The 27,596-nt window shown below is 51.9% G+C and overlaps 1 protein-coding gene across 3 annotated transcripts; it reads right to left on the bottom strand.

Annotated features, from left to right (window-relative positions):
* Positions 1-6,673: 6,673 nt before the first annotated feature.
* MGAT3 (beta-1,4-mannosyl-glycoprotein 4-beta-N-acetylglucosaminyltransferase) lies at positions 6,674-27,379 on the bottom strand. Of its 3 annotated transcripts, none has more exons than XM_082310046.1 (2): positions 27,142-27,379; positions 6,674-10,307 (listed from the first exon to the last, which is right to left on the bottom strand). In XM_082310046.1, the coding sequence occupies exon 2, from the start codon at positions 10,304-10,306 to the stop codon at positions 8,798-8,800; it is 1,509 nt and encodes a 502-aa protein (XP_082166172.1). In that variant the 5' UTR covers position 10,307; positions 27,142-27,379; the 3' UTR covers positions 6,674-8,797. The 3 variants fall into 3 exon arrangements, with proteins under 3 accessions (XP_082166172.1, XP_082166171.1, XP_082166173.1); XM_082310045.1 differs by lacking the exon at positions 27,142-27,379 and adding an exon at positions 21,573-21,746; XM_082310047.1 differs by lacking the exon at positions 27,142-27,379 and adding an exon at positions 11,346-12,169.
* Positions 27,380-27,596: the final 217 nt, after the last annotated feature.

Genomic DNA, 27,596 nt, shown 5'->3' with positions numbered 1-27,596 from the left:
TGTGTGGGGTTTGGTCCCATGTACATGTATACAACCTGAGAAGGGCAGAGCTGCTATATCCTGCTGCTTTTCTTTTTCTAGGTGAAGGCATCTATTGCACATCTTGTCCCATTAACTCACGGGTCCTTAAGATAGATTTATTTCTGTCCCATTTGGGAAAAGTTGTCTGGTTTTGGTTTTGCAGTATTGACATTCATTGCTGGGTAACAGTTTGAGTCAAATACTTTAAAAACACTGGGAACCAAACAGAAGTGGGTAGATGTTGTCTACATTCTTTTATTTTTGCGTGTGTGCCTGGTTCTTAGTAAGTCTCTGAGGGGGGGGAAAAAAAAAGATATGACTGATGATTTGTTGCTCTCTCTTTGGAAAAGGTCCAGACTGTAAAACAGGGCTAAAATGCCAGGAAAGAGTTTGCTGCGTAGAGGGAGGCTTATAATATTTGATTTTATACACTCTCTGGGCAACATATTTTCTTTAATTTGAGGTCCTGGAGAAGTCATTTTAGATCTTTATTCAGCACAGCTTAGTTGCTCTTCTTCTCAGTTTTCCTTATTTTTAGAAAGGTGAAGTGTGGTTCCCAAATTAAATCGTTACTGGGATGGACTTCAGCCAAGAGGATCCACGGTTCAAGCCGTAAGGCACAGGAAACATAAGGGTAAAACAATGGAGTTTTATTTTGTATTTCATTTGGCAGGGTGAGGAGAGACATGGCTTCGAAAGATTTGTATTCTTACATAGCTATAATGTATTTCTAGGACGGTAAGGACTATTTTCTCTTCTCACTTTGCTTAAAAAAACAAGCACACCCAGAAACGCTCGAAATGTCAGGATTGCCAAATTTTCCTTAGTTCCAAGTAAGGGTTTGTGTCTGAAGTTCTCGGAGATGCTTACAGTAACTTCCCAAACATTGGCTGAAGCTAATCCTTTAACCTTTTGCTGACATGCTTGTCCCTGCTGCAGCCACAGCTTGTAGCAGCCTGACCCCAAGCCAAGCTCTTCTCCCAAGCATCCATGGGTTATATCCCCCATGTCAGCCCTCCACTTCAGTGACCCGGAGCCCTTTCTCCAGATGGTGCAGTTTTGCATGGCTCCTCTGAGGCTGTTTTGCAGCGACAGAGCAAAGCCCTGCTAAACTTGCTCCCAGGTGAAGGTTTGACACAGCTGGGGTACGAGCGTGCCTGTGAGCCACAGAAACACGTGCCACTGCCAGGAGCAAGAATATGCCTCCCTTCTGCCATGGCTGCGGCCAAATCCTCTCCGTTGCGGTGCTCTGGAAAGCAGGGCAGCTGGCGCCGGCAGCTGGGAGCACGTGAGCAAGAAGCCATTTGCTGGTGACGCTCTCCGGGGCTGGGGCGACTCCCTCCCTGCCTGCTGGCCAGCTGAGACCTCACTGCTTCCCCAGCTGAGCTGCTAAAGCAGCGAGATTTAAAAAAAAAAATATATGAAATTGGACTAATAATTAAAAATTAACTGTCCCTTCTAAACAGCATATTAAGCTGTGCCCTTACACGGGGAACAAATGTATCCAAGCAACAAAAACAAACAGCCAGCAAGCCAGGCTCTTGGTATCCCCCTTCCAGCTTTCTAAATGGTGCTCTAAGTTTATATTGAAGTCGCTTTGTTTCCAAGCACCCCGGTGTTTGGAAACAGCATGTCCGTCCCCTGATCAGCAAACCTGCTGCAGGCATGGATCAGGAACCAGCTGGAGCAACCCCTCCGCGAGCCAGAGACGGAGGGGCTGCCTCAGCCTCGGTCCCCACCGAGCAGCGTTGCACGGTGCCCACGATGAGCGCTGCCATACAGCGGGAGTTTGGGGAGAAGCAGCTCATTTCCAGGCAGGTCGTGCCAGAGCCCCTCCATGGTGCATCTCCCTGTATACCGCCTGTTGGGATACTGAAACTCTGCAAAACACATGGGGTTTACTTGGCGTCGGATGGCTTGCACGCTCCTGGTTCAATATGGTGCTTAAGGCTTCATATCCATATCCAGGATGCACGCTGCACATACCAAGATCCCTTCTGGTGTCTTGAGGGACCCTCTGAGAGATGGTATACAAGGCTTGTGGTGGAGCCACGTGCCCCCCACACTCAGCCGACCGTCAGTGCTGCTGCTGCAAACGAGGGTCTCCACCGCAGACTGGTTTGTGGAAGAGTCAACCCCTCGCTCACAGGGGCACTTCGAGCTCCCGCAGCAGGAGCTTGTGCTTTCTGGGGAAAAAGGTGCTGGATTCTGTCAATGCCTTCTTTTAAAACCTCGTAAGAAACTGAAGAAATGCCATTTACATTACTTCTTAAAATAATATAAATGTCAGTATAAGATTTCATGTTGGAGGCAAGAAAAACACATGGGAGAACCTTTGACCTAGTCAACTCTCATTTCTTAAACTGTCTGGCTAAAATGCCATTGGCCTAAGCTTATGTGCTTATCTTCCCCTTCTGAAAAATGGAAAGTTCATGCATTCTGGCGATCATCTATTTTTAGATTATCCCCTCTTCAGGCACAAAAATACAACGATCACTAAGAATACTAAAAATTCTTAATGGAAAATTTTAGTTGTTAATTTTGAGTGGCACGTTTATTCCAGGCCCTTTGCTCCAGAGACAGAAGCAGCAGAAAGGCATTAAGCAGTGCACAACGCAAGTCTCCAGTCTGATGGAGACCCTTCCACAAGAGGAGAATTGAAATCATTAGACTGATGTGGAAGAGAGAAAGAAGAGGGAATGTGCCAGATATAACCATTATAAGGAAACTAACCTAGGATGTTTACAGTCACTCTCTCCAAATGGGATCAGGAATGAACCTGAAGCGCAAGACCCTTAAAAAGGTAAAAAGTGAAATAGCTGTAGATGGCACATGAGCATGTGAAAGGCCCTTGCCAAAGGCACTGCTGAGGCCAGATGCTTAGGAGGATTCAGAGCACGACCATGCTTTGATACCAAATAATGGGAACAGCCAAAATTACATGAGACAGGTTTAAAAATAAGCTAAAACAAGGAGGTCACGTTCTCTCACACAGCATGCCGAAAGTCAGCCACCAGAGAGAGATTTCTGCAGTAGGGAGGTTTAATTTGGGGCTCCAGGGTTTCCACAGCTTTACTTGATAAAGTGGATGCATCCAAGGGAGGGGAGATGGCAACAAGGGACCATTTCACGAGCAGTGATGCTGGTTCTCACATGCACCAGCTCTTCTGAGAGCTCCTTGGCAGCCACCGTCCCCTGCTCATGTGCCTGGACGTGCTCATACTTACCCAACACGCAGAAGATCAGGTCTGACCTGGGCCCACAAAATCAGGAATCATTCCCCGAAACAGCTGGGCTCCCCCTCAATCTCTCTCTTCGGGAACACAGTCCTGCCAAGGTGGGAAGCAGCAACTTCCCTTGCTCTGTTTTCCAGCAGCCCCTCTGCCAAGCAATCAGGAATAAAAGCTGCTACACACACACATCTTGGTTTCCTTTCATACTTTGTAAATTTTTTTTAATTTTTATTATTATCTCCTCCTTTTAAGCATCCCTTTAAGGGTGAAATGAAATCCAACCATTTACAGAGAAAATGATTTCAGAATGTACATTTGATTTATTCTTACAAAAAGTTCATTATTACTTGCTGTTTATAAATTACAGAGTGGAAAGGAACTTTGCAGACACTCTTATTTTCTCTTTTTTTTTTTTTTTCTTTTATTTTATTTTTGGCAAGCCCACGCATTCTTTTGCCAAAGCAGGGTGTTCTGGGGCCACCTCAGGGGCAACACCACCAGCAGGTCCAGGTGGACCCCAGGCTGAGAAGTGCTGCTGGACCACCTCCAGGATGATACTGCATCATCATCCGCACAGGAAGGAAAAAACAGTGGTTTGAATTCTTAGCCTCAGAGTATTTCGGATCCCTTCTTAAGCCATTATCTGTAGTCCCCAAAGCTTTAAATGTCAGTGTATTGCATTAGAAACAGCTCTCCTTTCTTGGTGCCAGATCTGAGCCCCTCCTGCCACCCCCTTACCCCCAGCTCCCCCTCTGTTTCCGTAAGAGCAAGTTTGTCCAATATCTCAGAAATCAGAAGGAAGTTTGGGGGAGAGGGGGGGGCGTGGGGAGAACACAACGATGGAGGGATTCGGGATCCATTCTCCCACTCACCTCCCTCCTTTCTCACCAAGGTTTTAGGTCAGTGAAGCCAAGACAAGCCGTCCCTTCCCTCCTCACCACCAGCGTTCACTAACCGGACCAGGGGTGACCCCGGACACATGTCTTCACAGCGCAGAGGCACAGCAGCCACGGAGATTGCTGTCAGGAGCTGGGAGACAGCGACAGAGCCCAGGGGACGTTTGGGAGGGGAAAAGACACTACCATCCCACAAGGATACACCAAAGGAGGGCAGAGGGGAACAAATACCCATTCTGCTCTGACACTCTCCCCCCCACCCCAACTCATACATTCCCTGGAGGCCAGAAGGTCCCCTCATTTACCTACCACAGAGACATGAAGAGCAGGCTGGCCTGAGCTGCACGACGGCAAACACCTCAGCAGGACACAGGGATCAGAGAAAGCAACAGCAAGAGCGGATTGGAGCACGTCATCCTTCATACCAAACACACAGGCACAAAACCACCCCATCTTTTCTGTCCGTCACTTGGGTACAGCATTACCCCCAGTCCTCCGAAGGGCAAAGACGGCTGACCTGCCCTGTTCCCTCTGCTTTAGCAAGCTCACCTGCTGCGGGTCCACCAAAGCCCACATCCTTCCCTTCACTTGGGGCAAAGGAGGAAGATGAGTTCCCCACCCCAAAGCCACGCATGGGCACACAATCCCTTTTCTAGGTGGAAAGCACAGAGAAAAGCAAGAACAGAGACGGGCAGAGAGAAAGAAGCACAGGGCTTGGGGTTGCCACACACTGCTTCACCTACTACCTGGCCCTCCTTTGCACCAATTAATTTGAAGGTGGAAACGTTTTGAGCAAGAAAAAGCACAGAGCTGAAGAAGGCTGCAGGGAAAGGCTGGCGATGCTTTCCTGCCCTTCACCAGACGGCTTCGCTCCCAGAGAAGCCGCGTGCCTGCTGCTTCGCTGCTCAGGGCTGCAACAACCAACAGACATCAGGCTCTGGGGGTCTGATCCCAGTCCAGCCCAGGACGAGGTTTTTTTCAGTCCTTCCCTTCTCAAACCTCAGCACCTGGTTCAGACAAGATCAAGGAGCTGCAACGCTCACCTCAAAGAGTTCAGCGTTGGGAAATGAGGATCTGATACAAACCTGCCTCCTCCTTTGCCTCTCTCACCACCCCACACGCCCACATGCTTCTGGGTTCCCTCTTGCGGAGGTTGTCTGGGAGGGTGGCTGTCCCCCCTGCACGCTGGCCACAGGTCGCGGCGCAGCAGTACAGGCAAGGCTGGACAGAGGGCAAGCCACCACCTTGGGAAATCACTGTGCAAAAGTCAGCTTGCTAGTCCCTGTCCCCTCCAGGGACAAGAAGGAAGATTTTTACTGACAAGCACTTACTCCCTAGGGATAATAAACACAGGGTTAGCCAGACAAATTAGACAGAAACATTGACTGGTTTGGCCTTAAATCAAAAAATGTTTAAACGATTCTTAAGGGGGGGGGGGGAATGTGTTTCATCTGTAAAGTCCCTTCCTCCCACCACAACAGAAGTCTGTTTTAAATTTAATTTTCTAAGAATAAGGAAGTGACTAAGTCCAGGAAGAGGACAGGGCCAGAGTCCTGCAGAAGAGCCCTGGTGCTGCTCTTCCAGCAGGACCTTCTCCTCCTGCCCAAGGGGGCAGAAGGGAGAGGCAATTCGGAAGGAGAGGCAGAGAATGATGGAGCAAATAATGGAGGAGAGGGGAGAGAAGGCAACAGGCTGTACTTCAGGAGTAGGAGATCCAGATGTTGCAGCTGTGGACTCATCTGAAACTCCCAAGAGACAAGGGCTATACCTCAGCGATGAAAACGTGACTTGCAGTGCACTAAAAATCCCCAAGGATGCCCATGCACAGGAAGGGCTGGTATAAGGGGAGAGGCTGGTCCCACTGTAGAATACAATGAGGTTCAGCCTCAGCACACATGCACTTTATCCCCTGCTTCACAGGGCTCTGGTGCTGCCAAAGCACCCATGCAAAGACTGACTTCTCTTTCCTGTCTTCAGCAAGGCCTGGCACGGGGCTTGTGTTGTTGTCACTGAGATAAGGCAAAGCCAAAGGTCTGAGAGTAGATCTCAGGCTCCCTTCCAAGAGTAAAAATGAAAAATAGCTTCTTCCTTCCATATTTTCTGCTACTGAATCCCATGAGCTAACACACCTGCTCTCCTCCAGCTGCCCCTGGGGAAAGCACGTTCCCCTCGTGCTGCAGCCTTAGTGCTACTGCTCTTATCTTGCTCAACGCAGGCTCTTCCTTTCTCAGCTGGGTCCCCATTTCTCTACAGTCTCTCTATGCCCTAGATCTCCATGCATCTGCTTGGCACAAGGACTCCATGACTGTGACAAGAGTCCCTCCTGCTGCATCAACAAGTCTGGACTTAGAAGAGCCACGGCTTCCCTTGGGGGGAAGAGCATTCTGCCTACCAAAGCTTCTCCCTCTGTTCAGTTCCCAAAAGCTTTTCTACCTGTGGGGAAGACACAGCAGAAGTGAGAACAGTGATTTAAAAAAACAAACAAACAAACAAGAACAAACAACAAAAAAAAGAGTTCCTTCAGTTCTTCTAAGCAGGCATTATGGCACATAAGATGTGGAAGGAGCCAAGATAGATAAACTCCATCTCAGTTTGATCAGAAAAACACGTTCATCTTCATTCTGTTCCAGTCTCAGACTTATTAGGCAATCGAGTTATTTTTCTTATGTTTTTCACTTCTTTAGAGAGGGGAATAGGAGGGTGAAAGAGAGATACAGAGATAGGAATGAGGCACAAGGGTGGGAATGGGCTGGACAACACAGGAATATGGAGCCCCAATGGAGTGAGTTAATGGCAATGGAAACCCTCCTGCTTCAGCACAGCTGGCCTCATGTCAGAGTCACTCTTCCTTATGCCAGCGTTTTCCTCCTCCACATGATCCTCACTTTTCTGCTTGGAACATGAGCCAGTCTTTCCACTGCAAGGCTCACAGAGCAAGTTCATCATGTTTTTCACCCTCTGCCCACTACAGCCTAGGCTCTGGGCACCACATCAAGCCATCTGCTAAGGAAGGGTGGTAAGGGTGGTGACATGGATCTGCCTCCTCAATGAGCTGAAACAATCCAATACAGCAACAGGCCAGATCCTGACTATCCATCACTGGCAAACTCTGAGCAGACACTGGCCCAACCAGCTGCAACTAATGTCCTCCTAGATCCCCTCTCCTCTTCATGGCCTTGTCTGCATGGCCTAAGCTGCACATGTGGGCTGCACATGCTCTCTGGATTGCACGATGGTCCCCAAACAGTCTCTTGGCCCCAGGGGGAGTCTGCCCATGGCCCCTTTTTCCACGAGCTCCCTCATACCCTAAGAACAGACAGATGGATCCTGTGCCTTGACAGGTTTTGTGTTCCCCCACAACACCCATCGCTGACTCGGAGCTTTGCCCTTCTCCTCTCCCTTTTACCCCACAGCAAGAAGGAATAGCCAGCACATGTAAGCAGCAGCCCTGCAACAGGCACAGCCCACAGGGTTGCAGAGGCAGCCAGAGAGGCACGCAATGGTCCCACGTGTATAGCACTGCTATGCAGAGCCAATTGTCCCTGGCCCTCTCCTGTGAATTCCCCAAAAAGTCATCCATGTCGAGACAGAGATCATAGCTTCTGGATCCCATCATTTCCTGAAAGCACGCCTACCCAAGCCCAACTATGTCCCATTCCCCCCCCAAAACTGGTAACGAACGCCCACGTGCATACCAAAACCATGCATGTTAGCACTCATGCACATCAGAAACCATGCACTTGTAAACATACACTCCCACCATCTGATTAAGTCCCCTGCAGCTTATCCCAGCCCCAACAGAAGCATGTACTGCAGGGAAGATGCTTCAGCTTCTGTGGGCCAAGCCAGTGCAGTGTTGTGAGGGCAGGGGTGAAAAAGGAGTTTAAAAAAAAAAAAAACACCAAAAAAACCCCAGCTCTCTCCTCTGCTTCCCATCTGCCTGCTCCAGGATTGGTAGAGCATCAGGGCAAGATACAGCCCAGGACAGACACATTAAGCCTGTGGGAGGAGGCCACATCTTGGGGAGAACGCCTTGGAAGCAAAGTATTTCCCTTCCCCAAAATACTCTGAATATAGAGGTATACAAAAAATAAAGGCATACTGAGATGCTTTTGCACATTCAGTCATCCAAAAAACGCCTGTGACACACATCTGCACACGTGACCACTCGCATCGTTTTGTGCCTGCTGACTCACACGCTCACTGAATAGCCCAGGCTCGCATCTGTGCTTGCTCCGTTCCACAAAGGACGAGGGTGGACAGGAACAGCTGCCCTCTCTCCCCACGGGACCCTCCCAGCCTCCCCCAGAGTAAAATCTGCCAGCTGGCTGCAGAGATTCTCTCCAGCCAGCAGGAGAGGTCCGGGAGATGCAGGAGAGTCTTTACACTACTGCCAGAGTAGGTCCCCAACATCTCTCCTCCTCCTGCCCAGGCCTCCCTTCACGTGACTGAAGAATCCGTGTCCCCAGGCATGGGACATCCCCTGGGATGAAGGGAAGGAGGAAGGGAGGGAGGGCATAGGCCCTGGAGAAATGGCACACCCCACCCAGAACCAAATAAGACAAAAAAAAGAAAGGAACAGACAAAAACACCCGACTCTTTCCCTTTGTCATGAAGTTCTGATTTCCCACGTGAGCCCTGGTGGCCTCACCCAGTGCCCTCCGCTTTTCGGTATGGGTTCTCCAACAAGTAGCGGAACCGCTGGTAGTTCTTGAGCAGGTACTTGGGAGCATACATATGCTCCTTGGGGTCGGCAGGGGGATACTCCTGCGTAGTACCATCAAACCAGCCACCAGTCCGGATCAGTTCCCGGATATAATTGAGGTCTCGTTTATCCTCGTAGTCACCCCAGCGGGGGAAGTCCCCATTCTGAGCTGACACCAGTTTGAAGTAGATCCCCTCTGGGGTGAAACACCAGGAGCAGTGCCAGCCAGCAAAGTGGAGGGGGCTGCCCAGCGACCACTGCACCAGGATGTGTCCTGTGCTGTTCTCATACTGCCGAAAGCCAGGCATGGTGTAGTATTCGCGGCGCCGTAGACGGATCCCGTCGGTAGCATAGACAGCCTGGAGCATCCCCATGGTGCAGCCCGAGACCACCTCCAAAGTGCCTGGCTGCTTCCAGAAGAAACCGTAGAGCGACTTACGCATGTGAAAGGCGAAGGGCTCCGTCCAGCCATCATAGAGCTTGAGGAAGAGCACGCCGTCACGGGCTGGGATCTCATCAGCATCATCGATGATGAAGACGTCATCCGGGCGCAGGTTGCGGAGGCGAGAGATGCCGTCCCGGGTGAGAAAGGTGCGCAGGTAATCATCAGCAATCCAACCGTCCTGGCGGCCGCCTTGGGGGAAGTGGTCCAGGAAGACGTAGAGCACCTTGTGGCGGATGTAGTCGAAGGAGCCGTTGAGGAGCATCTCGCGGAACTTGAGAGTCCGCGGCTCTCCGTAGGCCGTGAAGTTCGACTCGCACACCACAAAGGCGTCCACCACGTCTCCCAGCTCGTGGAAGCGGACGTCCAGCAGGTCAAACTCATGGTTGACGTTGATAGCGTTGATGACCCGTCGGGGGGTCTCCCGCGGCACGAGGCGGTCCTTGGTGGGCAGGTTGGAGTACTGGACCACAGTGGGGACCCCGCAGCTGGGGCCGTGCCAGCCCGGCAAGCACACGCACTCCACCCACTTGCGCCGCTTGGTCCCACTGGCGCTCAGCGGCTTGCGAGCCGGCCGCCCCGAGGCTGCGCCATCTGCTCGCTCCTCCGGCCGCCCTCCCACAGGTGGCTTCTCCAACACCTTGGTGCCTGGTTTAAAGCAAACGCCGCCAGCTTTGGTACGGACAAAATATTCTGTTGTGTCTTCCGGCAGCACAAACTCGACTTTGTGCAGCTCTTCGCTGGCTCTGCTGGGAGGCAGGGGCTGGAGCAAGGGGGAGTGGGAGTACAGGGGTGTGCGGAGGAACTCTGCACCCCCTGGCTCAGGGCTGACCTGAGGTGTGACAGGGGCATTGTTCCAGAAGAAGCTGGAGACAAGGTTGGGACTAAGCGAAGCCAGCTCCCGGGGGAAGGTGACATAGGAAAGGGCCTTGAGGAAGTGCAAGAAGGAGATGAGGCAGAGACCAGCCATGCAGAGAGTCAGAAAGAGCTTATGGCGTCTCATCTTCATCCTGTGGAAAAGCCATGAAAAGGAAAGTCACATTCAATAGTTACTGAGGTGCAAAAAGTTTACCACTGGTAGGAAAACAGGTCAGGGATGGCAGAAAGCTGGTCCAAATTCAGCATGCATCTTTTGAGACTTGAATCCAAGAACTACTCTCCCCCCCACCCTCTGCCATCTTCACTGGGCCTTTTGCCTGGGCTAGGTTACACCAAGCTGAAGCTCTTCTAGATCGGTGAGCCTTACAAACTCACAAAGACAAGAAAGGCACTGGTGACAGAGTAAAAAGACAGGAAATCCAGAATAACAGGAATTCATGATCTAGTGAACTCACTGCACTTGGCAGAATTGTTCCTATGCATGGATAGAAAGAAAATCAATGTAGGCCTCCTCATGCCCTGCATCACCAGAGGATTGGGGGAAGATGGAGAGCAGAGAGCAGGAGGGACGAGAGGGAGAAGGGGGTACACGGTTGAAACATGACCGGTGTAAGAGAGGCAGTTTTAAAGGACCGAGATCGTTAGCCAGGCTGCCAGAGCCAGGAAAACACCTACGCTCCCCAGATCTTTTCAATGTTTGCTCAACACACGCCCTAAAAACCACCCTTGTTCCTAGGCAATGCTACCCAAGTTCACATGGGGAACAGGAAAAGAGAAATAAAATCAAGATTCTGTCACTTTTACTGTTCTCCCATCCTTCTCAAGTCCACTGTATCTCCAAATATTGCCCTTTGCTTTTCATTTTCTGTGGACCAGATGCTGAGGGTTTTTTGCATCTGGATAAAGGCAGCTAAAATAAACACCTAGCTGTCTGCACTGGTACTACTGTGCCACCATGACAGATCCACATCAGGCCAGCAAGACACCAGCACTGTAGAGCCCTTCCCTCCAAACAACACGAAATATTGTCTTCATCCTCTCCCTACACCACCTCCCCTCCTCCAGCCCAGGCAGGGAGCACAGAGCTGCTGTCAGGCAGAGAAGTGATTGAAGACTACAATCCAGAAAAAGGGGGGGAGGGGGGAAGGAAGAAAAAAAATTAAGCTCACCCAATGTTTCGCCAAGGAATAGGAGAAAAGGCACTCGCCTTCTGCAGTTTAGGGAAGGGAAGGTTTGGGCGAAGGCGGGCAGGGGAACAAGGTCATCCAAAAGCCCTTTGCAACGTGGAGGCCGTCCTCTCCTCCCTGGAGCATGAAACCCTCCATGCAGCAGTAGGTTAAGAGGCAGAGACCCCCTCCGAGCCCCATGCACCGCTATGCCCTCTCCACGACATGCTCCCCACCCCAGCACCGTCGCCCTCCCAGGGCCAAAGTTCCTGAGAGGCACCACACACCCTACGCCATCACTTATAAACCCTCCCGCCGACACCTTTGCAGGAGGCGGTCCCCCATCCTGGGGAGCACAGGCAGCCGCCACACGCCACCAGCCCCAGGCAGGGGCTGTCCCGGGGCTCCTCGGAGCCGACACGTGTCCTGGGGCAGGAGCGGAGGGAAGAAGCACCTGGCCCGCTCCCACTGCTTCAGAGGGTATTAACTAAAATACAGCAAAGCGTGTTTACTGATTAACTTGGAGAGAATTTAATACTGAAGTGAAAAGCTATAAAGCATTTAGACAGATGGCAACTGCCCAAAGGAAAACATATCTGGCTCTCTACAGATGCCTCCGGTACGGACTTTAGTAGAGGGGTTGTCTGCAGTTATACCTTACAGCTCAGCAACAAGCATTTCTGGACACTTTATGGTCATCTTTTAGTGAGAACCACTGTCCACCAATGCCATCTCCCATGCTTGGGGGGCAGCATGAGAAGTCCCATGCCAAGCTCTGAAAGGGGGGGCTGCAGTCCTGAAGCTGGCAGAAAAGTTACAGCATTGCCATGGGAGGGAGCGGGGGGGGGGGGGGCGGAAAAATCAAAAGAAAAAAAAAAGGGAGAGCATGATCCTATTCGTTAATATTTATTATGGGTTTTGATATACTTTGACATGACACAGGTCAGCGGAGGGGCAAGGTCCCGGCTTTGTGCACCTCCAGGAGGCCATCTTGTCAGGCAGGCTGGGAAAGAGGAAATGGCGGCTCTCCTCAGGGGACCACACTGGGGCAGGCCCTTGCCTCCTGCACCCACCTGCCATGGCCTGGCTGGTGGGAGGCCATCTCCATAGTAGTCCAGCCATGAAGGGGCTGGATGCTATCCTGTTCAAAGCCATAAAGGACCATCCTGGGGCTTGCTGTCAACCTTTCTTCATGGGGAGAAAACAAGGGGCCCCCTGAGAAGCATTTTTTTTTTGAGGCTCCATTAATGTCTTGCTGGAGCAGCGAGATCACTTGCAAGGTCGAGAAGCATCCAGTGCCTTTTCCTTGCATGTCACCAGTTTTTGCTCTGTCTTGAAGTGTGGGGAAGAAAAGGGCACAAGGAAGCTGAAAATACTGAGTTAGCAGTGACTGGCTGTCAGGAGAAAATGTCCCTCACTGGTAAATTAGTACAGCTTTCTCTGATCAGGTGTCCTGCATTTTCTCCAAGGCATTACCTCCAGACATCAGGTCACTCTCTCAGACACCGAAACCTAGGCGAGATGATCGGCTGGGCTGCGCCAATAAGGCAATCCCAATGGCTGCCAGGTAATGCTGGTTTCACTCCAGTTCCTACAGGACACACAAATGCAGGGCAGCCAGCTTCCTCTGGGCCAGCCCAGGACAGAGGACAGGTGCTGAAGGAGTCACACAAGGCACATCATCTTCTTCCCAGATGGCTGTGATCCTCCACATGCCATGGTAAATTCCCAGACAAAAGGTCGTAACTCTTGACATTCAACGAACTGCTTCACTTTCTGGGATGTGGTGTGCCATGTCAACATAGCAGGACACATAGTTTTAGGAAGTAAAGCATATTTTCCTCACCTGACATTTGCATACGTCCGTGTCTGCCAGGCTCAGCACACAGCTCTGCACCCACTGGAAAAACTCAGCCCGTGCACAGCTGCGTTGCCTCCCTGTTATTGCAGTCTGTGCCTGGGAGAGCCGGGCTGGTGCGCACAGCCCCCCCCAGCAGCTCTGCCAAAGCAAGCTGGCCCTGCAGTACCCTCTGCTGTTTCGCTGCTGACATGTCCCAGGAGGCAATTTTCACTGCTCAGTTGCCTTTGTTAGGGAGTGGGAACATGAACACATTTCCTATCCCCTCCTAAAAGGAGGGACGCAAAGCAGCAAGCTGTGCCCTCTTCAAAACCTCTTCCCTGGGAACCGCCTCCATTCTCACATGCCAGGGACTCCTCTGCCAGGGAGTGGAGAGCACTCATGCACCCTTGGGTGGGCTGAGATGCTAAAAACCATCAGTCACGTATCCCTTCCCTTATCCTCTGATCAGCACTGCAGTGAAAGATGTGCCTTTGAGTGGTAGCTAATTGGAGACAAAGGCCAGCAGGGGAGGAAGATGTTATTACCCACCTTCCCCATCCAGAACATTTACGTAGGGTAGAAATGAGAAAGGAGGTACCAGTCAGGGAGACATCTCAGCTTGTCATAAAAGAGCCCAGCTGCTCTGTCACAAAGCAGCCATCAGTTACCAGGAACATATAAAACAGCAAGAAAAGATATTTCCCTTCTGACAATTTTGAGTGAGGAGGGGGGAAAAAAAGTCAACTTGATCTCAGGGAGAGTGATCAAGTTGCTGCCAGGTTAAAAACAACAGCAAGAAAAGCTTTAATGTTCAAGTAGAAGAAAAAAAACAGAAGGGGTATGGACAGTCAGCTCCATTAAGACAAAGCTCTTTAGGCAACACACAGTTATAAACTGCTTCAGCAACATTCAGTCTCAGCAACACAAGCTGAAAGCTTCTTTTTGTCAGGGATCCCTTTGATATTTCCTTGCTTGAAGTTATGTCTCTACCATGCAGGGGAAGGGCTTTCAGAGAAGGAGGAAAGCTAGAAGAGGTATGCATATGCATTATCCCCAGGCACCTGTTACCATTTTACTTTGCCATTATATCAAGTGACCAGTTGATTTATACCATCTTGAAATCATATCCTGATTTTTCAAGGAGCCAGAGAGAAATATATGCACTGCTAAGAGCTGGCAGTTCACCAGTCCTAATGTTCTCTTCTGGAGGACACTGGCAAGAGGCCAAGCAACAGGCCGCTGGATGCACGATACCCCACACTCCATCTTGTTAGGGCATGGGGCTCAAGACACCCTAGACCTCTCCTGTGGTTACAGGAGAAAAGCTGCTGTGGAGGACAACTCAGAGTAGAAGCTTCTGTTTTTCCCCCTGATACAGAGATGCTCATCTGCTCTGCCTAAAGTTACCCCATAACACCCATGCAGTAACATATTTGCCCATCACTCAGACACTTCAACACAAAGCAACAATTCAAATTAGCATTGCTTTCACACAGCAGATTAAAGTCCAGCATGACTTCCATCCCCCACTCCACACTGAGGGCCAAACTCTCTCTCTGCTCCAGCTAGAGACATATGAACAGGCTCCACACTTCTGAAGTACTAGGTCTACCTGCCATCCACGGGGCACAGGAATCACAACACGTATTGGGATCACAGTACCTCAAAACACTCTAAAAATCTCAAGTTACTTTTGTCCTGCAAACACCCACAAAAGTAAGGGGAAACTATAAAACCTACTATTTGTCTACAACGGAAATGTGACTAGCTCAGGGATAGCAGGACTGTGCTTTGCTTAAGGATAGGAAGAGAAGATTATCCTACAAAGCTGGACGGCAGGGAAAGTGGAGAGAAGCGGGATGTACCAGAAGGTAGCTAGGGCTCAGCATTTCTCTCCCGTGAAGGACGCCATGGTGTTTTTAGGGACTGCGAGCTAGGAGGATATCAGCAGGAAGTTCTGGCAGAGTCACAGTATGAGGTGGTTTGAATGCAGGCAGGTCCGTATCGGCTTCCGTTCAAGTTTCAAGGACGGAATACAACATTCCTCTGCGACCTTCAAGAGCTGCTGCCCACAGTGCTAATGCAGAACAGCAATACCTCATGCTACGTGTTTCCTTTGCAGCTTCGAGGCAACTAACCACAAGGTGCCACTGACTTGCTGCCAGCACAACCAGCTGGAGCAAGCCATCCAGCACAGCTACTCTCCAAGTAAGGTCAGGCTAAAGGAGAGCCAGGCTTTGTCCTAAGCATCCTCCCTCCCTTTCAACAGGTAGGTGAGCAGAGATATAATGTGACCACTCTCAACAGGGTGCCACCATAGCATCCATTTGACTTCCAGAGTTGCCATCCACACACCATTAATGGTTGTCATCAAGCCAGGAAGAAAACTGGATCAAGAACAACAACAACAACAACAACGACAGCTAAAGAGGGAATCTACACAAGGCTAAGGTGAGGTTGGCCAGGGAAGAGTGAGAGCACAGCTGAGAAACCAAGGCATTGCCTTCCCCTTCCCACTGAAGTCAGACACATGATGTACATCATGTCAACCACAAGCCTCAGGATTGCATGCAAGGCCTTGCTGGGCCTCAACTGACCAGAAGCACCTGTGGTCAAAAAGAAAACATGTGTCTTCTACACGCTCTTGCAGGAAACCAAAGTGCTCCATGCCAGTAGCTACTATCTGCTGCATACAGAAACCAAGGTGGATGCAATACAAAGCCTCCAGCTTTTTAAGTACGGTGGCTGCTCACCTCTTCAACTCCTGGCACCACAGTACCTTTGGACTCCACACTTTCCATGGGCTTTCACTGTTTCAACTCTTCTCTCAAGTGTCTTGTCCTGCTCTTTGGTGGACTAAGCCTTGTCTATTTTAGATACCACATCTCCAGCTACAACAAGATAGCTGCATGCTCTGGGACAAAGCAGATCTTAACCCTTCATACAGAGCACACGGGACCTGGACATAAAGTGGTCTTTGTTGACAGGATTTTGGCTCAAGACTGATCTTCCAAAAGTCAGCAGAACAGACCAGCATCTGAACACCTTCAGAGTCCATTATAAAACCCTCCACTCGAACAGATTGTTCTTACTGTAACTACCATAATACTAATAGCAGCATAATTATATAATTCTCCAGCCCCCGGTTTAAAAGAAGATCTGCTTGGAGAAGACTAGAAAACTCTACTGAAATCCAGTAACGGCCTATGAGACACCAATTTAATTTTATCCAAGAAGTACTTGGACATCACAAGGGTACAGTACTGCATACTAAAGAAAACTTCAAGCTGGATTTCCAACTCCACTGGAATCTATCAAGTGCTCTTCTCAGTATCCTTCAGCTGTACTGGGCTCCCTTGTAACTAATCCCTCTCCAGCTAAAGCCAGTCTCACCATAGGGATTTCCATGGTTCCAGAGATGCCTCAGCCCACTCTGATCCTTCAGACACTCTTAGAAGCCACAGTTTTAATTTCTCAGCACCACTAGTCTAGGCGCTCTTTCCGCAAAAGGAGAAGCGGCACTTCTCCTATCCTCTTCTCTCCTTCACTTATGCCTGATATCCTGGAAGGACTTTTCCTCAACCCTGCTTACTGTCTCCTCAAAACATCTGGTTCCACGAAGACTGCTGTGACGGCCCTGAAGACTGCATCACCACTTGGCTCCAAGATCAGGTCTCTCAGGACATCAGAGGGTGAGCTGAGGCATTGCTCATTGCACTCTGCAGTACACACACACCAAGGACGCAAGGCCTTTCTCTCAGCCAAATACAGTACTGCTGCTGCTCACTGCTTCAAGTGTGCAGCAGTTACAGCAGTGCAAAATGGAGTTGGCCAGTTGCTTTGCTTCTTGACTTTGGTGTCTTACAGGGAAGGAATGCTCCATCATGAGACAAGGAATAGGAAAGGAAAAAGGGACAAAACTACACAAAAAAACCAACTTATGTCCTCAGACAGGCCATGGGGTAATCAAAGAAGTATGCGAGAACTCCCAGCTAGTCTTGGCGTCTTGCAGACAGGCACAGGACAAAACCATTTTGTCTGAGGATAAAAGAAAATGACGCTTTCAGAGACCTCAAGCGAGGCATGTCGTAACACACGCTGGTGTTTCATAGGTTCTCTCCCCTCACTCACCACCTTCACAGCTCACCACCCCTCAGTTGTCAGTTGTATGAATTCAAGTTGTCAATCGTATGAAAGTCTGCTTTGTAAAGCCAAATCAGCAGCAGATCTAACTGGGTTAAAAATAAACTTCAAGAAAAGTGCCTAGGCATGGGAACAGGCAGCTGACCAGCAGAAACTTTCTAAATTATTTCACCAGTTCGCTTCTCACCAAAACTGTGGTATCATATAGATGTCCCCTCAGACATGCAAAATTACAGGAGTTTTTTTTAAGCACTGTTCAACTACCATGAGCTTCCTAGCTCCTCCCAGCAGCATCAGGGAAGGAGCACATCTCAAGGAGGGATCTGGAAGAAGCAGCAGCAGGTAACTGCTTTCAAAGCAGACCCTGGCAGGCAGTCCATGCATGCCAAGCAAGCGGAGTAGAAGTCACAAACCCTGAGAAGAGCACCAAAATGGGCCATCAAGATTACCCTCGGAACTGAGGGCCCGCAGATGAAGAGCACATTGCAGACATGTCATACCATGCACATAAACCCCGTGCAAAGGAAAGCAGGAGAGTTCCTGGGGAGCAGGCGATGGCCCAAGCAATAGGGAGATGCAGGTTGAACAGCCCATAAGAAGGTGAGGTGGGGGCCCCATGGGCCCGGAGTGAGGTGGTTAAAGAAGGGAAAAAGGCAAGAAGCGCTTGATGCCATGGTGATGGGTAGAGTGCACAGACCCACGCAGGCAGGCAGGCAGGCAGAAACCACATTGCCTCCAGCTATTTTTGAAGCGGGTGGCAGTTGTTTGTGCATCCCCGGGATAAAAGCTCTCCAAGACAGATCGAGGAGGGGAGTAGTTAAACCCCAGGAAGACAATAAATAAAGAGAGGCCATGGAACAGCAGCAAGATCCTAGCGGCCACAGAGAAGAGCTAGTCCTCCATCCCCACCCTCCTTCCTCCCCCATCCATCACCAACCACTTGGGGTTTGGCAGTGCACTCACTTTCCCACAGTAGCCGATCTATTACTGTTTGGAAGAGCCTTCCCAGCCTCTTCCTTCCACTCCTCCCCCTCCTTTCAGGCCACAGGGGTCCTGCTTGGCAGCCCCCGGATCCCCCTCTTCTCTGAATGTCTGGTGACCAGCCAATCCCATGCAAAGAGCATTAACCCCTCTTCACCGGGAACAGCCGGAGAAACCTGACTCCATGCTGAGAGGTTTCTCTAGGGTGTCTCTCCCTCCTTCTCTCCTCCCCATCCCTGACCCCCGCCTCCGCAGTCTCTCACCTCTTTCCCCTTTCCTTTTATTTCTCAAAAACTAACTCCAGCCCTGGGAGTGTCACATCTTCCCGAGAATGTTACACGAACCCATGGGAATTTTTCTTGGACCAAGAACAGACCCTTATTTATTTGCCTCTTCTGCCTTTGTTCTTCATTTCCTCTTTCAAGACTTAGGCAAGACCTCGACACAGTGCCGCCTGGATCCCCCGCTGCCACTTCACTTTGTTATTATTTTCAGAAAGAAAGCGCTGATAGGCAGAGAGCTCTTCAATGCCTTGCCCCAAGGCAGAAGTGAATCAGCCCGGACTCCCACCTCTGGGGTGGACAAAGGGCACAGACTCAGGGGCTCTGCAGAGCACCTCGGGCTCCGGCTTGCAGAGTCAGCCCCCTGCTTATGTAATCCTTCTGATTGCAGCATCACAGCCCCTCGGATTAAATCCACACAAATCAAATCTTCAGTAACGGCTCTATACCGGTAATAGGCATATGGTACCACGAAAAGGGGCAGTTTCCCAGAATGAAATCAAAAGCCTCCTAATGCACTTAACTCAGGGTCACATAAATCTCTCTTCTGCCTCCCACAGATGGCTGGATCTTGTTTACAGGCATTGCAGCAGGCCTGGGTCTCAACAATATGTTTACTTCTTCTCTACAAACATTCCCTTTCACTAAGCAAAGCAGTACCCTGATCTCCAGATTAAACCAAGTGGAAAGGACTGGGAACAGGTCTATGGGGAAGAAGGGAGAGAGTAAGTCTTCATCAGTGAAATCAAATGCCATCCTGGACATCACACAGGTTTTGGGACCATTTGTCTTCACATTCTTCCCTTAGATTGCCTTATTTCTTGAGAAAGATGAGGAAGAATTTTGCATTTAGCCAGTTGCCACCATCCCTGACATGCGGTAAAACAGTTCAATGAAAGAATGGGTTTTGTTTCAGGCTGAAGAACCCAAGAATCAGGCCAGGACCAGGTGGGACAGCACAGCTTGTCCAAGGGACATCTGGTGACAGCCTGGCCAACTCTTCCCCAAATGCAAAAGCCACAAACTGACACTGTGCAGATAAAAGCAGGGAAACAGCATTTCTGCTCAACAGTACAGTAGACAGAGCAGTTTACTGTCACAATCACTTGATTACAGGCCAAGTTCCTTCCCCTCTCCACCCTCAGCCCTTTCCCTCCCCTTTCAGGTCTTCAGTAACACAAACATTTATATTCAACTCTGTTTCTGAGAAGTCAGCTGCCACAGCCAGGTCAGAGAGGAAGGAGAAGAGGAAGACAAACCTAATGTGTAAGCACATCATGAAAATTGGCAGTGAATGAGAAGGATGTGCAATGCAGGGAAGGAGGCACAGCCATGTTGAAGTTGCCAGGACAAGCGGGGCAGGAGCAGGACAGCCCATCTGCATGGTAGAGCAACCTGCCACAGAGAGGCAGAGGGCCAAAGTGCATTAAGCTCATGTGTGGCTGGGGGTGTGTGTGTGTGTGTGTGCACATGCTCAGCCCGCCCAGCTCATCTTCACGATGCTCCTCTGCTGCAAGAGCCTGTAAAAAACCTGCCCCAGTCTCCCTCTGCCCTCAACTGGTTGCTCTCCAGGGTTTAATCACTGAGAAATGATGGGAATTTCAGCTGCACAGTTTGCTGCTCAACCACCTGATCCTTCAAGTCTTCAGGTCCTGATGATGTCTTGTAAAGCCCAATGGACCGTGTCATGCCAAAGCTAAAAAACACTTTGGCAGGACAAGATGGGCCTTTGAAAGAAAAAAATGCTCTCAAGCACCTGAATATTTTAGAGAGCAGTTCCGCTGATCCCTGCCCCGGCTCCACAGCACAGCACTGTAATTGAGTCAGGGACCAAATCCAAGCACCAGATTCACCGTCTCCAGCTTGACACCCTCTCGACACCTCAAAGATGAGGCTCCCAACTCAGGAACCTCTCACACAGTCCGAAGCCACGGAGATGCTCCACAGTACCACAAACCTGAGTGATGTGGAAACCAGAACTGGATTTTCAGGGCAGTTCAACTGCACAGAGGGATATGCAAACAAACATGGGCAGAAAGGAAACCCACAACACTTCCTCATCACTAAGTGATAGACTCTGGATGCCTGACAAACTTCCCTCCCTCCCTCCCTCCCCGTGCTCACGGGAAGTGAGAAGACTCTGTTCCAGAGCACAACTGCACTATAAATAATTCAAGAGACTGCTAAATTATGCAAAAGCAATCCCATCGTCACCCTGGCCAAGCTGAATGCAGGTGTGGTCAACCCTTCCTCCAAAAGTTGCTGCTAGACAGGGATTTCAAGGCCACAGAGGCTCTCTGCCAACAGCACATATCTGAGAGCACAACAGCCACTTGCTAACAGTCAGGCCTGCACCAAACAACAGCACGACAAGATGTATTTGGGGACACAGGGCTGATGGGGAAACAGCAATTCCTTTAATCCATCTCTTCTCCAGAGACCTCACACAGCCCCAGAAGAAAAGCAGCAAATCACGTCCCCTTCAAGCAAGACTGCTTGGTACACCTTGCCTCCATCGATCATGGTCAGCCAGCGAGAGCTGCAGCTGGACAGCACTGGCACAGCGAGGCGGGGAGGAGAGGACTGCTGGGGCAGGTGGGAAGGCGAAAAAGGAACTGAAAATGCTCTGGAGGCAGTAAAGAAGGAACAGTTTCGCTAGCACAAGTAATGCACAGAGAAGGCTGAGCTGAAAGCAGACAGAATCTCGGTCTGCTTTTCTGCCCCACTCCTTTGCCTTCAGAAGATATTGCCTCCCTGAATATCAGGGCCACCGAGGTTTCCCTCGGCAATGGGGTCATTAAATAACAGCGTGCAACTCACGCTGATCACTCCAGGGCACCGTTCTCCTGATTTACCCTACCCTTTGCTCTGCCTCAGAGCCGGCCCTCGCCCTACGAGCTCCGCAAAAACAGGACTTCCTCGTACGCAGCGAGCACCATCCGCTCCCAGCCCCTGCGTGGGCAAACCCCTCTTCCAAAGGCCTACCTTTCCCGGCTCCCGCAGCCTCCGAGGTCTGTCGTGCCCAACATGGTCAGTCTGCAGAGGCCTCCGTCCTCCTCCTTCTCCTTGCTGCCCAGCTAGAGGCATTCGTGCCAGGGGAAGGAGGAATCCAAAGCGCTACCGTAGCCCTCTCTTCAGCCTCAGCACAACCCGCTTAAAATCTCAGGGCTCTAGCTTACCTTCCCCTTCTTTCTTAAAGGGCTCCGCATCTAGCGGAGAGACTCCCTTTCATGTCTCTTTGCCACGCTGTCTCTCTTGCTTTCTGTTCAGTTCCAGTATTTGCATGCTAAAACAGGGGATCCTAACGCAGATAAAGTCAGCGTAGCAGATACCTGCGTTTAGATCACAGGTTTCACAGTTGCTTGAAGCCGTTATGCAGCGGGTCTAATTTGCATTAGTCTTTCGGTATGCTTCAAATCTGCTTGCTGCAGCTTTGGTATCATGCAAGGCACATGCAGCAATATCCCGAGACAAAAATTACCCCAAAGCCTTAAAGAGATGACAGAGTCTGATTCTGCTCGCTAACCCTAGCCCAACCTGTAAGATTTACACACCGAGGGGAAAACAGCACTCCTAGGGAAAGGCGGCAGGGAGCTGGGATTATAGATTAGGCAGCAGATCAAGAAGCAGGCGCTATCTGCAAAGGGCGGCAGGATCCAAGCAGTGACTAGAAAGTTATCAATAACCCCTGGCTTGGCACCCGCACCCAGCCGTTCTCCAGGACATCCGAGACGGACGGCAGCGAAGCCAGTACGGGAAGTGTCGCGCTTCCGCCGTCGCTCTCCTGCGGAGCCCCTGCCCGTGCCACCGGGCACACCGCAGCCTCGCTCCACGCCTCGCTTTCCCTGGGTGGGAAAGGGGAGAGACGCTTCTCTACCTCCAGGTAAGGGGCCTGCCTAATTAAAAGAAGCTTAATGGGTTGCTTTGAGGCCCTTGGAGAGAATCTTTGCCATAAAGTGGCATGGAGACATGCCTCAGACAGAGGAGTTGCCCCCACTGCCTCTCCCCCTCTGGACAGCCACATCGGCCTCTCTTGCTGCTTGCAGCTTGTGCATTACAGGCTGAAAAAAGACCACTGGCAGGGCTCAGTTTGGTCATACACCACAGCCACAACTGATTGGGTGGGGGGGGGCGCGGAAAGCCTATTTAGACACTGGCCTATCTGGGGAAACAGGGAATGTTAACCGAGTTCATCAAGCTGCCTATTCAACCAGAGGGGGGGTATCTCGGTATGAAAGGCCAAGGCCCCCACAGTGAGCAGCTCAGGTAACTTTTGCTATCCTGAAGCAGGGAATAATCACTTCCTAAATCATGGCTCAAGAACAAGCCCTCGCTTTTTGTAAGGCAGCCAGTTCCCTTCATGCTGCTTCTTCCCTCAGCCTGCCTGATGAGAGCTTGGAGCACAGTGCTACGCTCCCTTTCACTGATCAGCTCTACCAGGCAAGTTTCTGAGCACAAAAATATACCCGCCCTGTTCCAGGTGTTCAGAGGTTTCAAGAGCAGGAGGTACCTTTTGTGCTTCAGGAGAAGCTCAAGGGAAGTAAAGGGTTTGCACTGCAGGGAGCACAAAGAAGTCAGAAAGGGAAGGCAAAGAAATCATGTTTCTGCCTTCCCAAGAGCTGCAACCGGAGTCCATTTCACAAGGACAGAGGCATGGAGTGCTCTTGTGCACCCTACCCTGCTGCTCCAGCACACGGCATCTCTTCCCACCTCCTCCAGGAGAGGGTGAAACTCCGCAGCTCTGCGACTGCAACTCTGCCCTAGCCCCTGAGACAAGCAACTGGTCCTGGCACCCCACCCAGCATTGCTACTGCAGCACAACCCTGACCCGCACCGCCCAGCCCTAGCAACACACTCGCTTAACTCTATCAAAGCACCCCAAACATGACCCGGAGCTGCGCACGATCCCAGGCCTGCCCACTCCACGCAGCTCTGCCAAGGCTTCTCAAGGCCAGCCTGCAGCACTGACCCGACAGCACAATCCACGCGTGCACTGCAGATGTGTCACCACCTTTCCACGAACATCCAGGATGGGGAACAGCAGGCATTCCTCAGACATACCCCCATGTCCCCTTGCATTGCACTGACCCATGTGCCTACCTTCCCCAGATTTCAGATCCCACTGTAATGCTTCATTGTAGTACCACAAGATGCCATCCTATCATCAGGACAAATGCAATGCAGCCTGATCTTTTGTTGCAGAACTGGCGGGTGACAGTAAGGAAAAGCAGGTGGGGACAACTAGCCACGCTCTTCTACTTCTACAGTCAGGGCTGATAATGTGAGCCAGCCCTTTGAGACACCTTACACTGACCTAAAGATGTGAAGATGCCTCTTGTGCCAGCCAGTACCCCCTCCGCCATCCTCGCTGCTCGAGTTATTGTCAGCTGTACCAGCCTTTGTTAGCACCACCTCCTCCAGCTACATCCCACTGATTGGGTCACAGATTCCAACAATGTACAAAGGGCTCATTTTAGAGCAACTAACCCCACCTAAAACCTAATCAGCCTTTAGGAATGAATGCTGGCCCAGCTTGCCCCATCTATCCATCACCAAATTTGCCCCACTTTCTTCCTCCGCTGTTATGATCCAGTGCGGGGGGGGGGGAGGAAAGACGTCAATTTGTGATAGCAGGTGCACCTTAAAAATGCTATTCACAAGATAGGAGGAGGCTCAGACACAGCAAACTGAAAACTCAGCTACAAACCCTGCCATGAGATAAGAGTTTATCTCTGCTTGCTGGCAGGTCAAAGCAAGGGAGGGACAGAGAAACTTGTCTGCCCTAAGGTGCCCTTCACGCACTGAACATGCGCAACAACATTTACACGCACTGTCCTGAACAACTCCTGTACCCATGACTGTTTATAAATGCCAAATTTATTGCAGGCATAAACTCTACAAAAGTCCACGCATTCCACGGGAAGGGCACCCAGCAGGACCTGTGTGCATTGCTACATGCACCTAGCAAACACCCACCCATGTTTGTCACACAAGCATCCCTTAAAAACATGCAATAAGCATGTCACACCAATCTGGCAGGCCACAAAGTCACACCGTACTTGTTGCGCGTGGGAGGAGGAGGAGAAAGGTAAACACAAGGCGTATGGGAAATGCATGAGCACACAAACTTCATAGGTACGCTCCCCGGGCAAACACACTGAGTGCATCCGTGCTTGCTGCTGCGCGCTTGGCCTAGGTTAAGCAGGCTCTGCGACCACAGAGCTGCCCCAGCGACCCTCCAGACCAGCCATCCCTGTCTCATGTTGGGGACAAGTACTCTAGATAAATGTTTACAGTTGTGAGCATCCCCTGAAGCTAACATCTGTGCAAATACATGCACTATTTGCCACCTCCTCTTCTTGACCTCCCTACTAAGGCAACGCCTGTGTGCCACACAGGCAACTCTCTTTTTTCCAACCTTACCAGCATTTACAGGCAGGCAGATAGCAGTTCAGCTCCTGGACCCAGTTTGGAAATGGTCTCCCACACTCTGCGCACCTCAGACCAAAGGTATGCCAGCACAAAAGGCAGCAGCTGGGCCACTGCATTAGGAGCATGGCAAGAAAACTCACCTGCAGCTAGCCAGAATCCCTCCCCTCTCCTAAGGATATAATTGCCATATCCAGGGCATTAATAAACAAGCTATGCAGGTATAACCGAGAGTCCTCACAGGGAGGGAATGTTATACCTTGCAGTGGATTTCTTACCACTACTGCAAAATCACCTGAGGTTGTAAAGGGGCTATAAATCTTACAGGGACTTTTATGACATGCAGTGGCAGAGTCACAGCTTCACTCCTGTTCTGCAGTTTGCAATTGCTTTCATTCAAAGTCTGCTTTATATTGTTACAGGGAGGCTGCAGGCTCCCCGGGAACGGCTCACAGGACTGCTCTTCTCCCACCCCAGCTTGGAGGATGTGTTCCTGGCACTACTACTGAGGCTGAAAAAAACCAGCACAGTTACTATGGCTGTGTTTAGGAGGGCTTTGGAAACTGGAGGTGTGCTGGGGGCGGGGGCCCTATTGGTTTTCCCTCCCCTCCGAGATGGCTCTCCGCTGTCTGAGGGTCAAGCAATGGCAGGTCCTGTTTGATTTCAGCTCTTCCCAGAGGAGCAGGCAGCAACCAGGCTCCAGCAACAGGGACTTGCAAGTGATTCCTAAGTCACAGGCTCCAGCTGGACTCGAATACCACTTCTGCAGGTGGGATTAGAAAGCACGAGAGCCACCTTTTGGGTAGGGGGCCTGAAGAGTTCCTGCTGACTCACACCCTGCTAGGGTGGGGGAGACAGGGGCAGGAGTAGGCGGGAATTTGAAATTCAGTTTGCACAAGGCTGTGGGTTCCTGGTGACTCAAGTCATACTTGTTAGCAGTGGTGCCACTGAGTGTTTTTAGAGGCTTGAACTTCCCACTCAAGGGGAGGGATTTGGAGTTAACTGGAGGGCCATTCACTGGGAGGGGAGGTGCTGAGCACCAACACTGTGTGCTAGAAGCCGGGGAGGCTCTCTCCTGATGCAAGCTGGGCCCTAGGGTGGAAGGGAGAGGTGCAAGACCCCAGCTTCAGCTCTATAAAACAGGCAGGGCTCCTGAGCGACCCAGGCGCAGCTCACGGAAACGCAGCCTGCAGAAATCCCCGGAGGAGAACCACAGGCTGAGGCACTGAGGAGCCTCTTTCCATCCTGCTCCACGCTCCCTCCCTTGCTGAGCTGTCTGAGCAAGTCTAGAGCTGCAGGAGATGCCGCGTTCCCCATCACCCTTGTCACGCTCACCCAGGGAGCGAAACTCTCACAAGGACAGAGCTACGCCAGCCTGTGCCGCTCCGGCAGGACATACAGCTATTTCCAGCCTGCAAACAACCCAACAGCCCTGCACGAGCGGGGAGAACTCGGGTGCCCACGTCCCTTTGCAGCCAGCCCCCAACGCGGGGATTGTAGCAATCCGACATGGAGACGGAGTAGGGGGAGAGGGGCCGTTTGATGGTGATCATACACATCCATTTGTATGTATGCTTTCCCTCCCACGCACGCACTCCTGTTACTCCTTCTCGCTTGCTGCAGGCTTGGCACGCATCCCCGGCCCGTGCCCTCCTCGCAAGCCGAGCAGGGGCAGCAGATGGGCCTTCGCTGCAGTGCCCCGGCCGGGGGTGCCTCCATCCCCGGCGAGCCCGCACCGGCGGGCAGGGGGCTGGCGGCGTCGCCTCCCTCCTCCCCACCGCCGATGCTCCCTAGCAGGGGATGCCGGGATTATGGGGGGGGGGGGGGGGGGGCGGGAGGGGAGAGAATAAAAAAATAACACTAATATAAATAAATAAGGAGCGGGAAGGAGGGGGCTCGGCGGGGGAAGCCTCTCCGGCAGCGCCCGCAGGGGATGACGCCGCACCCCCGGGCCGAGGCACAACTTGCAGGTGGCGGCAGCGGCGGGTGGGGGACGGACCGAGGGGGTCCCGCCGCCGCCGCCCGCAGCCCCGCGGCGGCTCCACCGGGGAGGAAAGCAGGGAGAGCGGCCGTGCGCTGCCCGCCGCCGCCCCCAGCCCCGCCGCCCGCCCGCCCATGCACTCACCCCCGGCCGGCGCAGCGTCGGTGCCCGCCGGGCCCCCGCCGGGGCGAGGCTGCCGCTCGCCCCCGGCCCGCCCGCCGGCCCCCGGCATGGCTCGGCGCCGGCCGAGGCGAGGCGAGCCGAGCCCGCAGCCCCCCGCCGCCTTCCTCCTTCTCCGCCGCGGAACGGAGCGGCCCGGCACCACCTCCTCCCGGCCGCGGGAAAGGATGCGATGCGACGCGGAGCCGAGGCGAGCCGAGCCCCGCCGGCAGCGGCGGGCAGGGCTGCAGCAGCCCCTTTTGTGCCGCCCTCCTCCCCGCCTGTCTCCTCCCCCGGCGCGCCCGCCCGCCCCCCGGGCCGCCGCCGCCGCCGCCCGCCCCCCCGGGGCACGGCCCGGCCGCTCCCCGCACAAAGCAGCGCCTTGCAGGGGGGAGCCCGGCGGTCCCCGGCCAGGCCGAGGGTGCTTTATCGAGCGGGCT

Source organism: Platalea leucorodia, assembly GCF_965183815.1.
Source record: "Platalea leucorodia genome assembly, chromosome: 4".
Classification (NCBI taxonomy): domain Eukaryota; kingdom Metazoa; phylum Chordata; class Aves; order Pelecaniformes; family Threskiornithidae; genus Platalea; species Platalea leucorodia.
This window is presented reverse-complemented; position numbering and strand designations above follow the sequence as displayed.

Bases quoted from the DNA above. Each gene is read 5' to 3' on its own strand.
- MGAT3 (XM_082310045.1), bottom strand. From the start codon at position 21,616: ATGTTGGGCACGACAGACCTCGGAGGCTGCGGGAGCCGGGAAAG. The intron at 10,308-21,572 runs GTAGGCCTTTGG...GCTTTTCCACAG, and splicing joins GGCTGCGGGAGCCGGGAAAG to GATGAAGATGAGACGCCATA.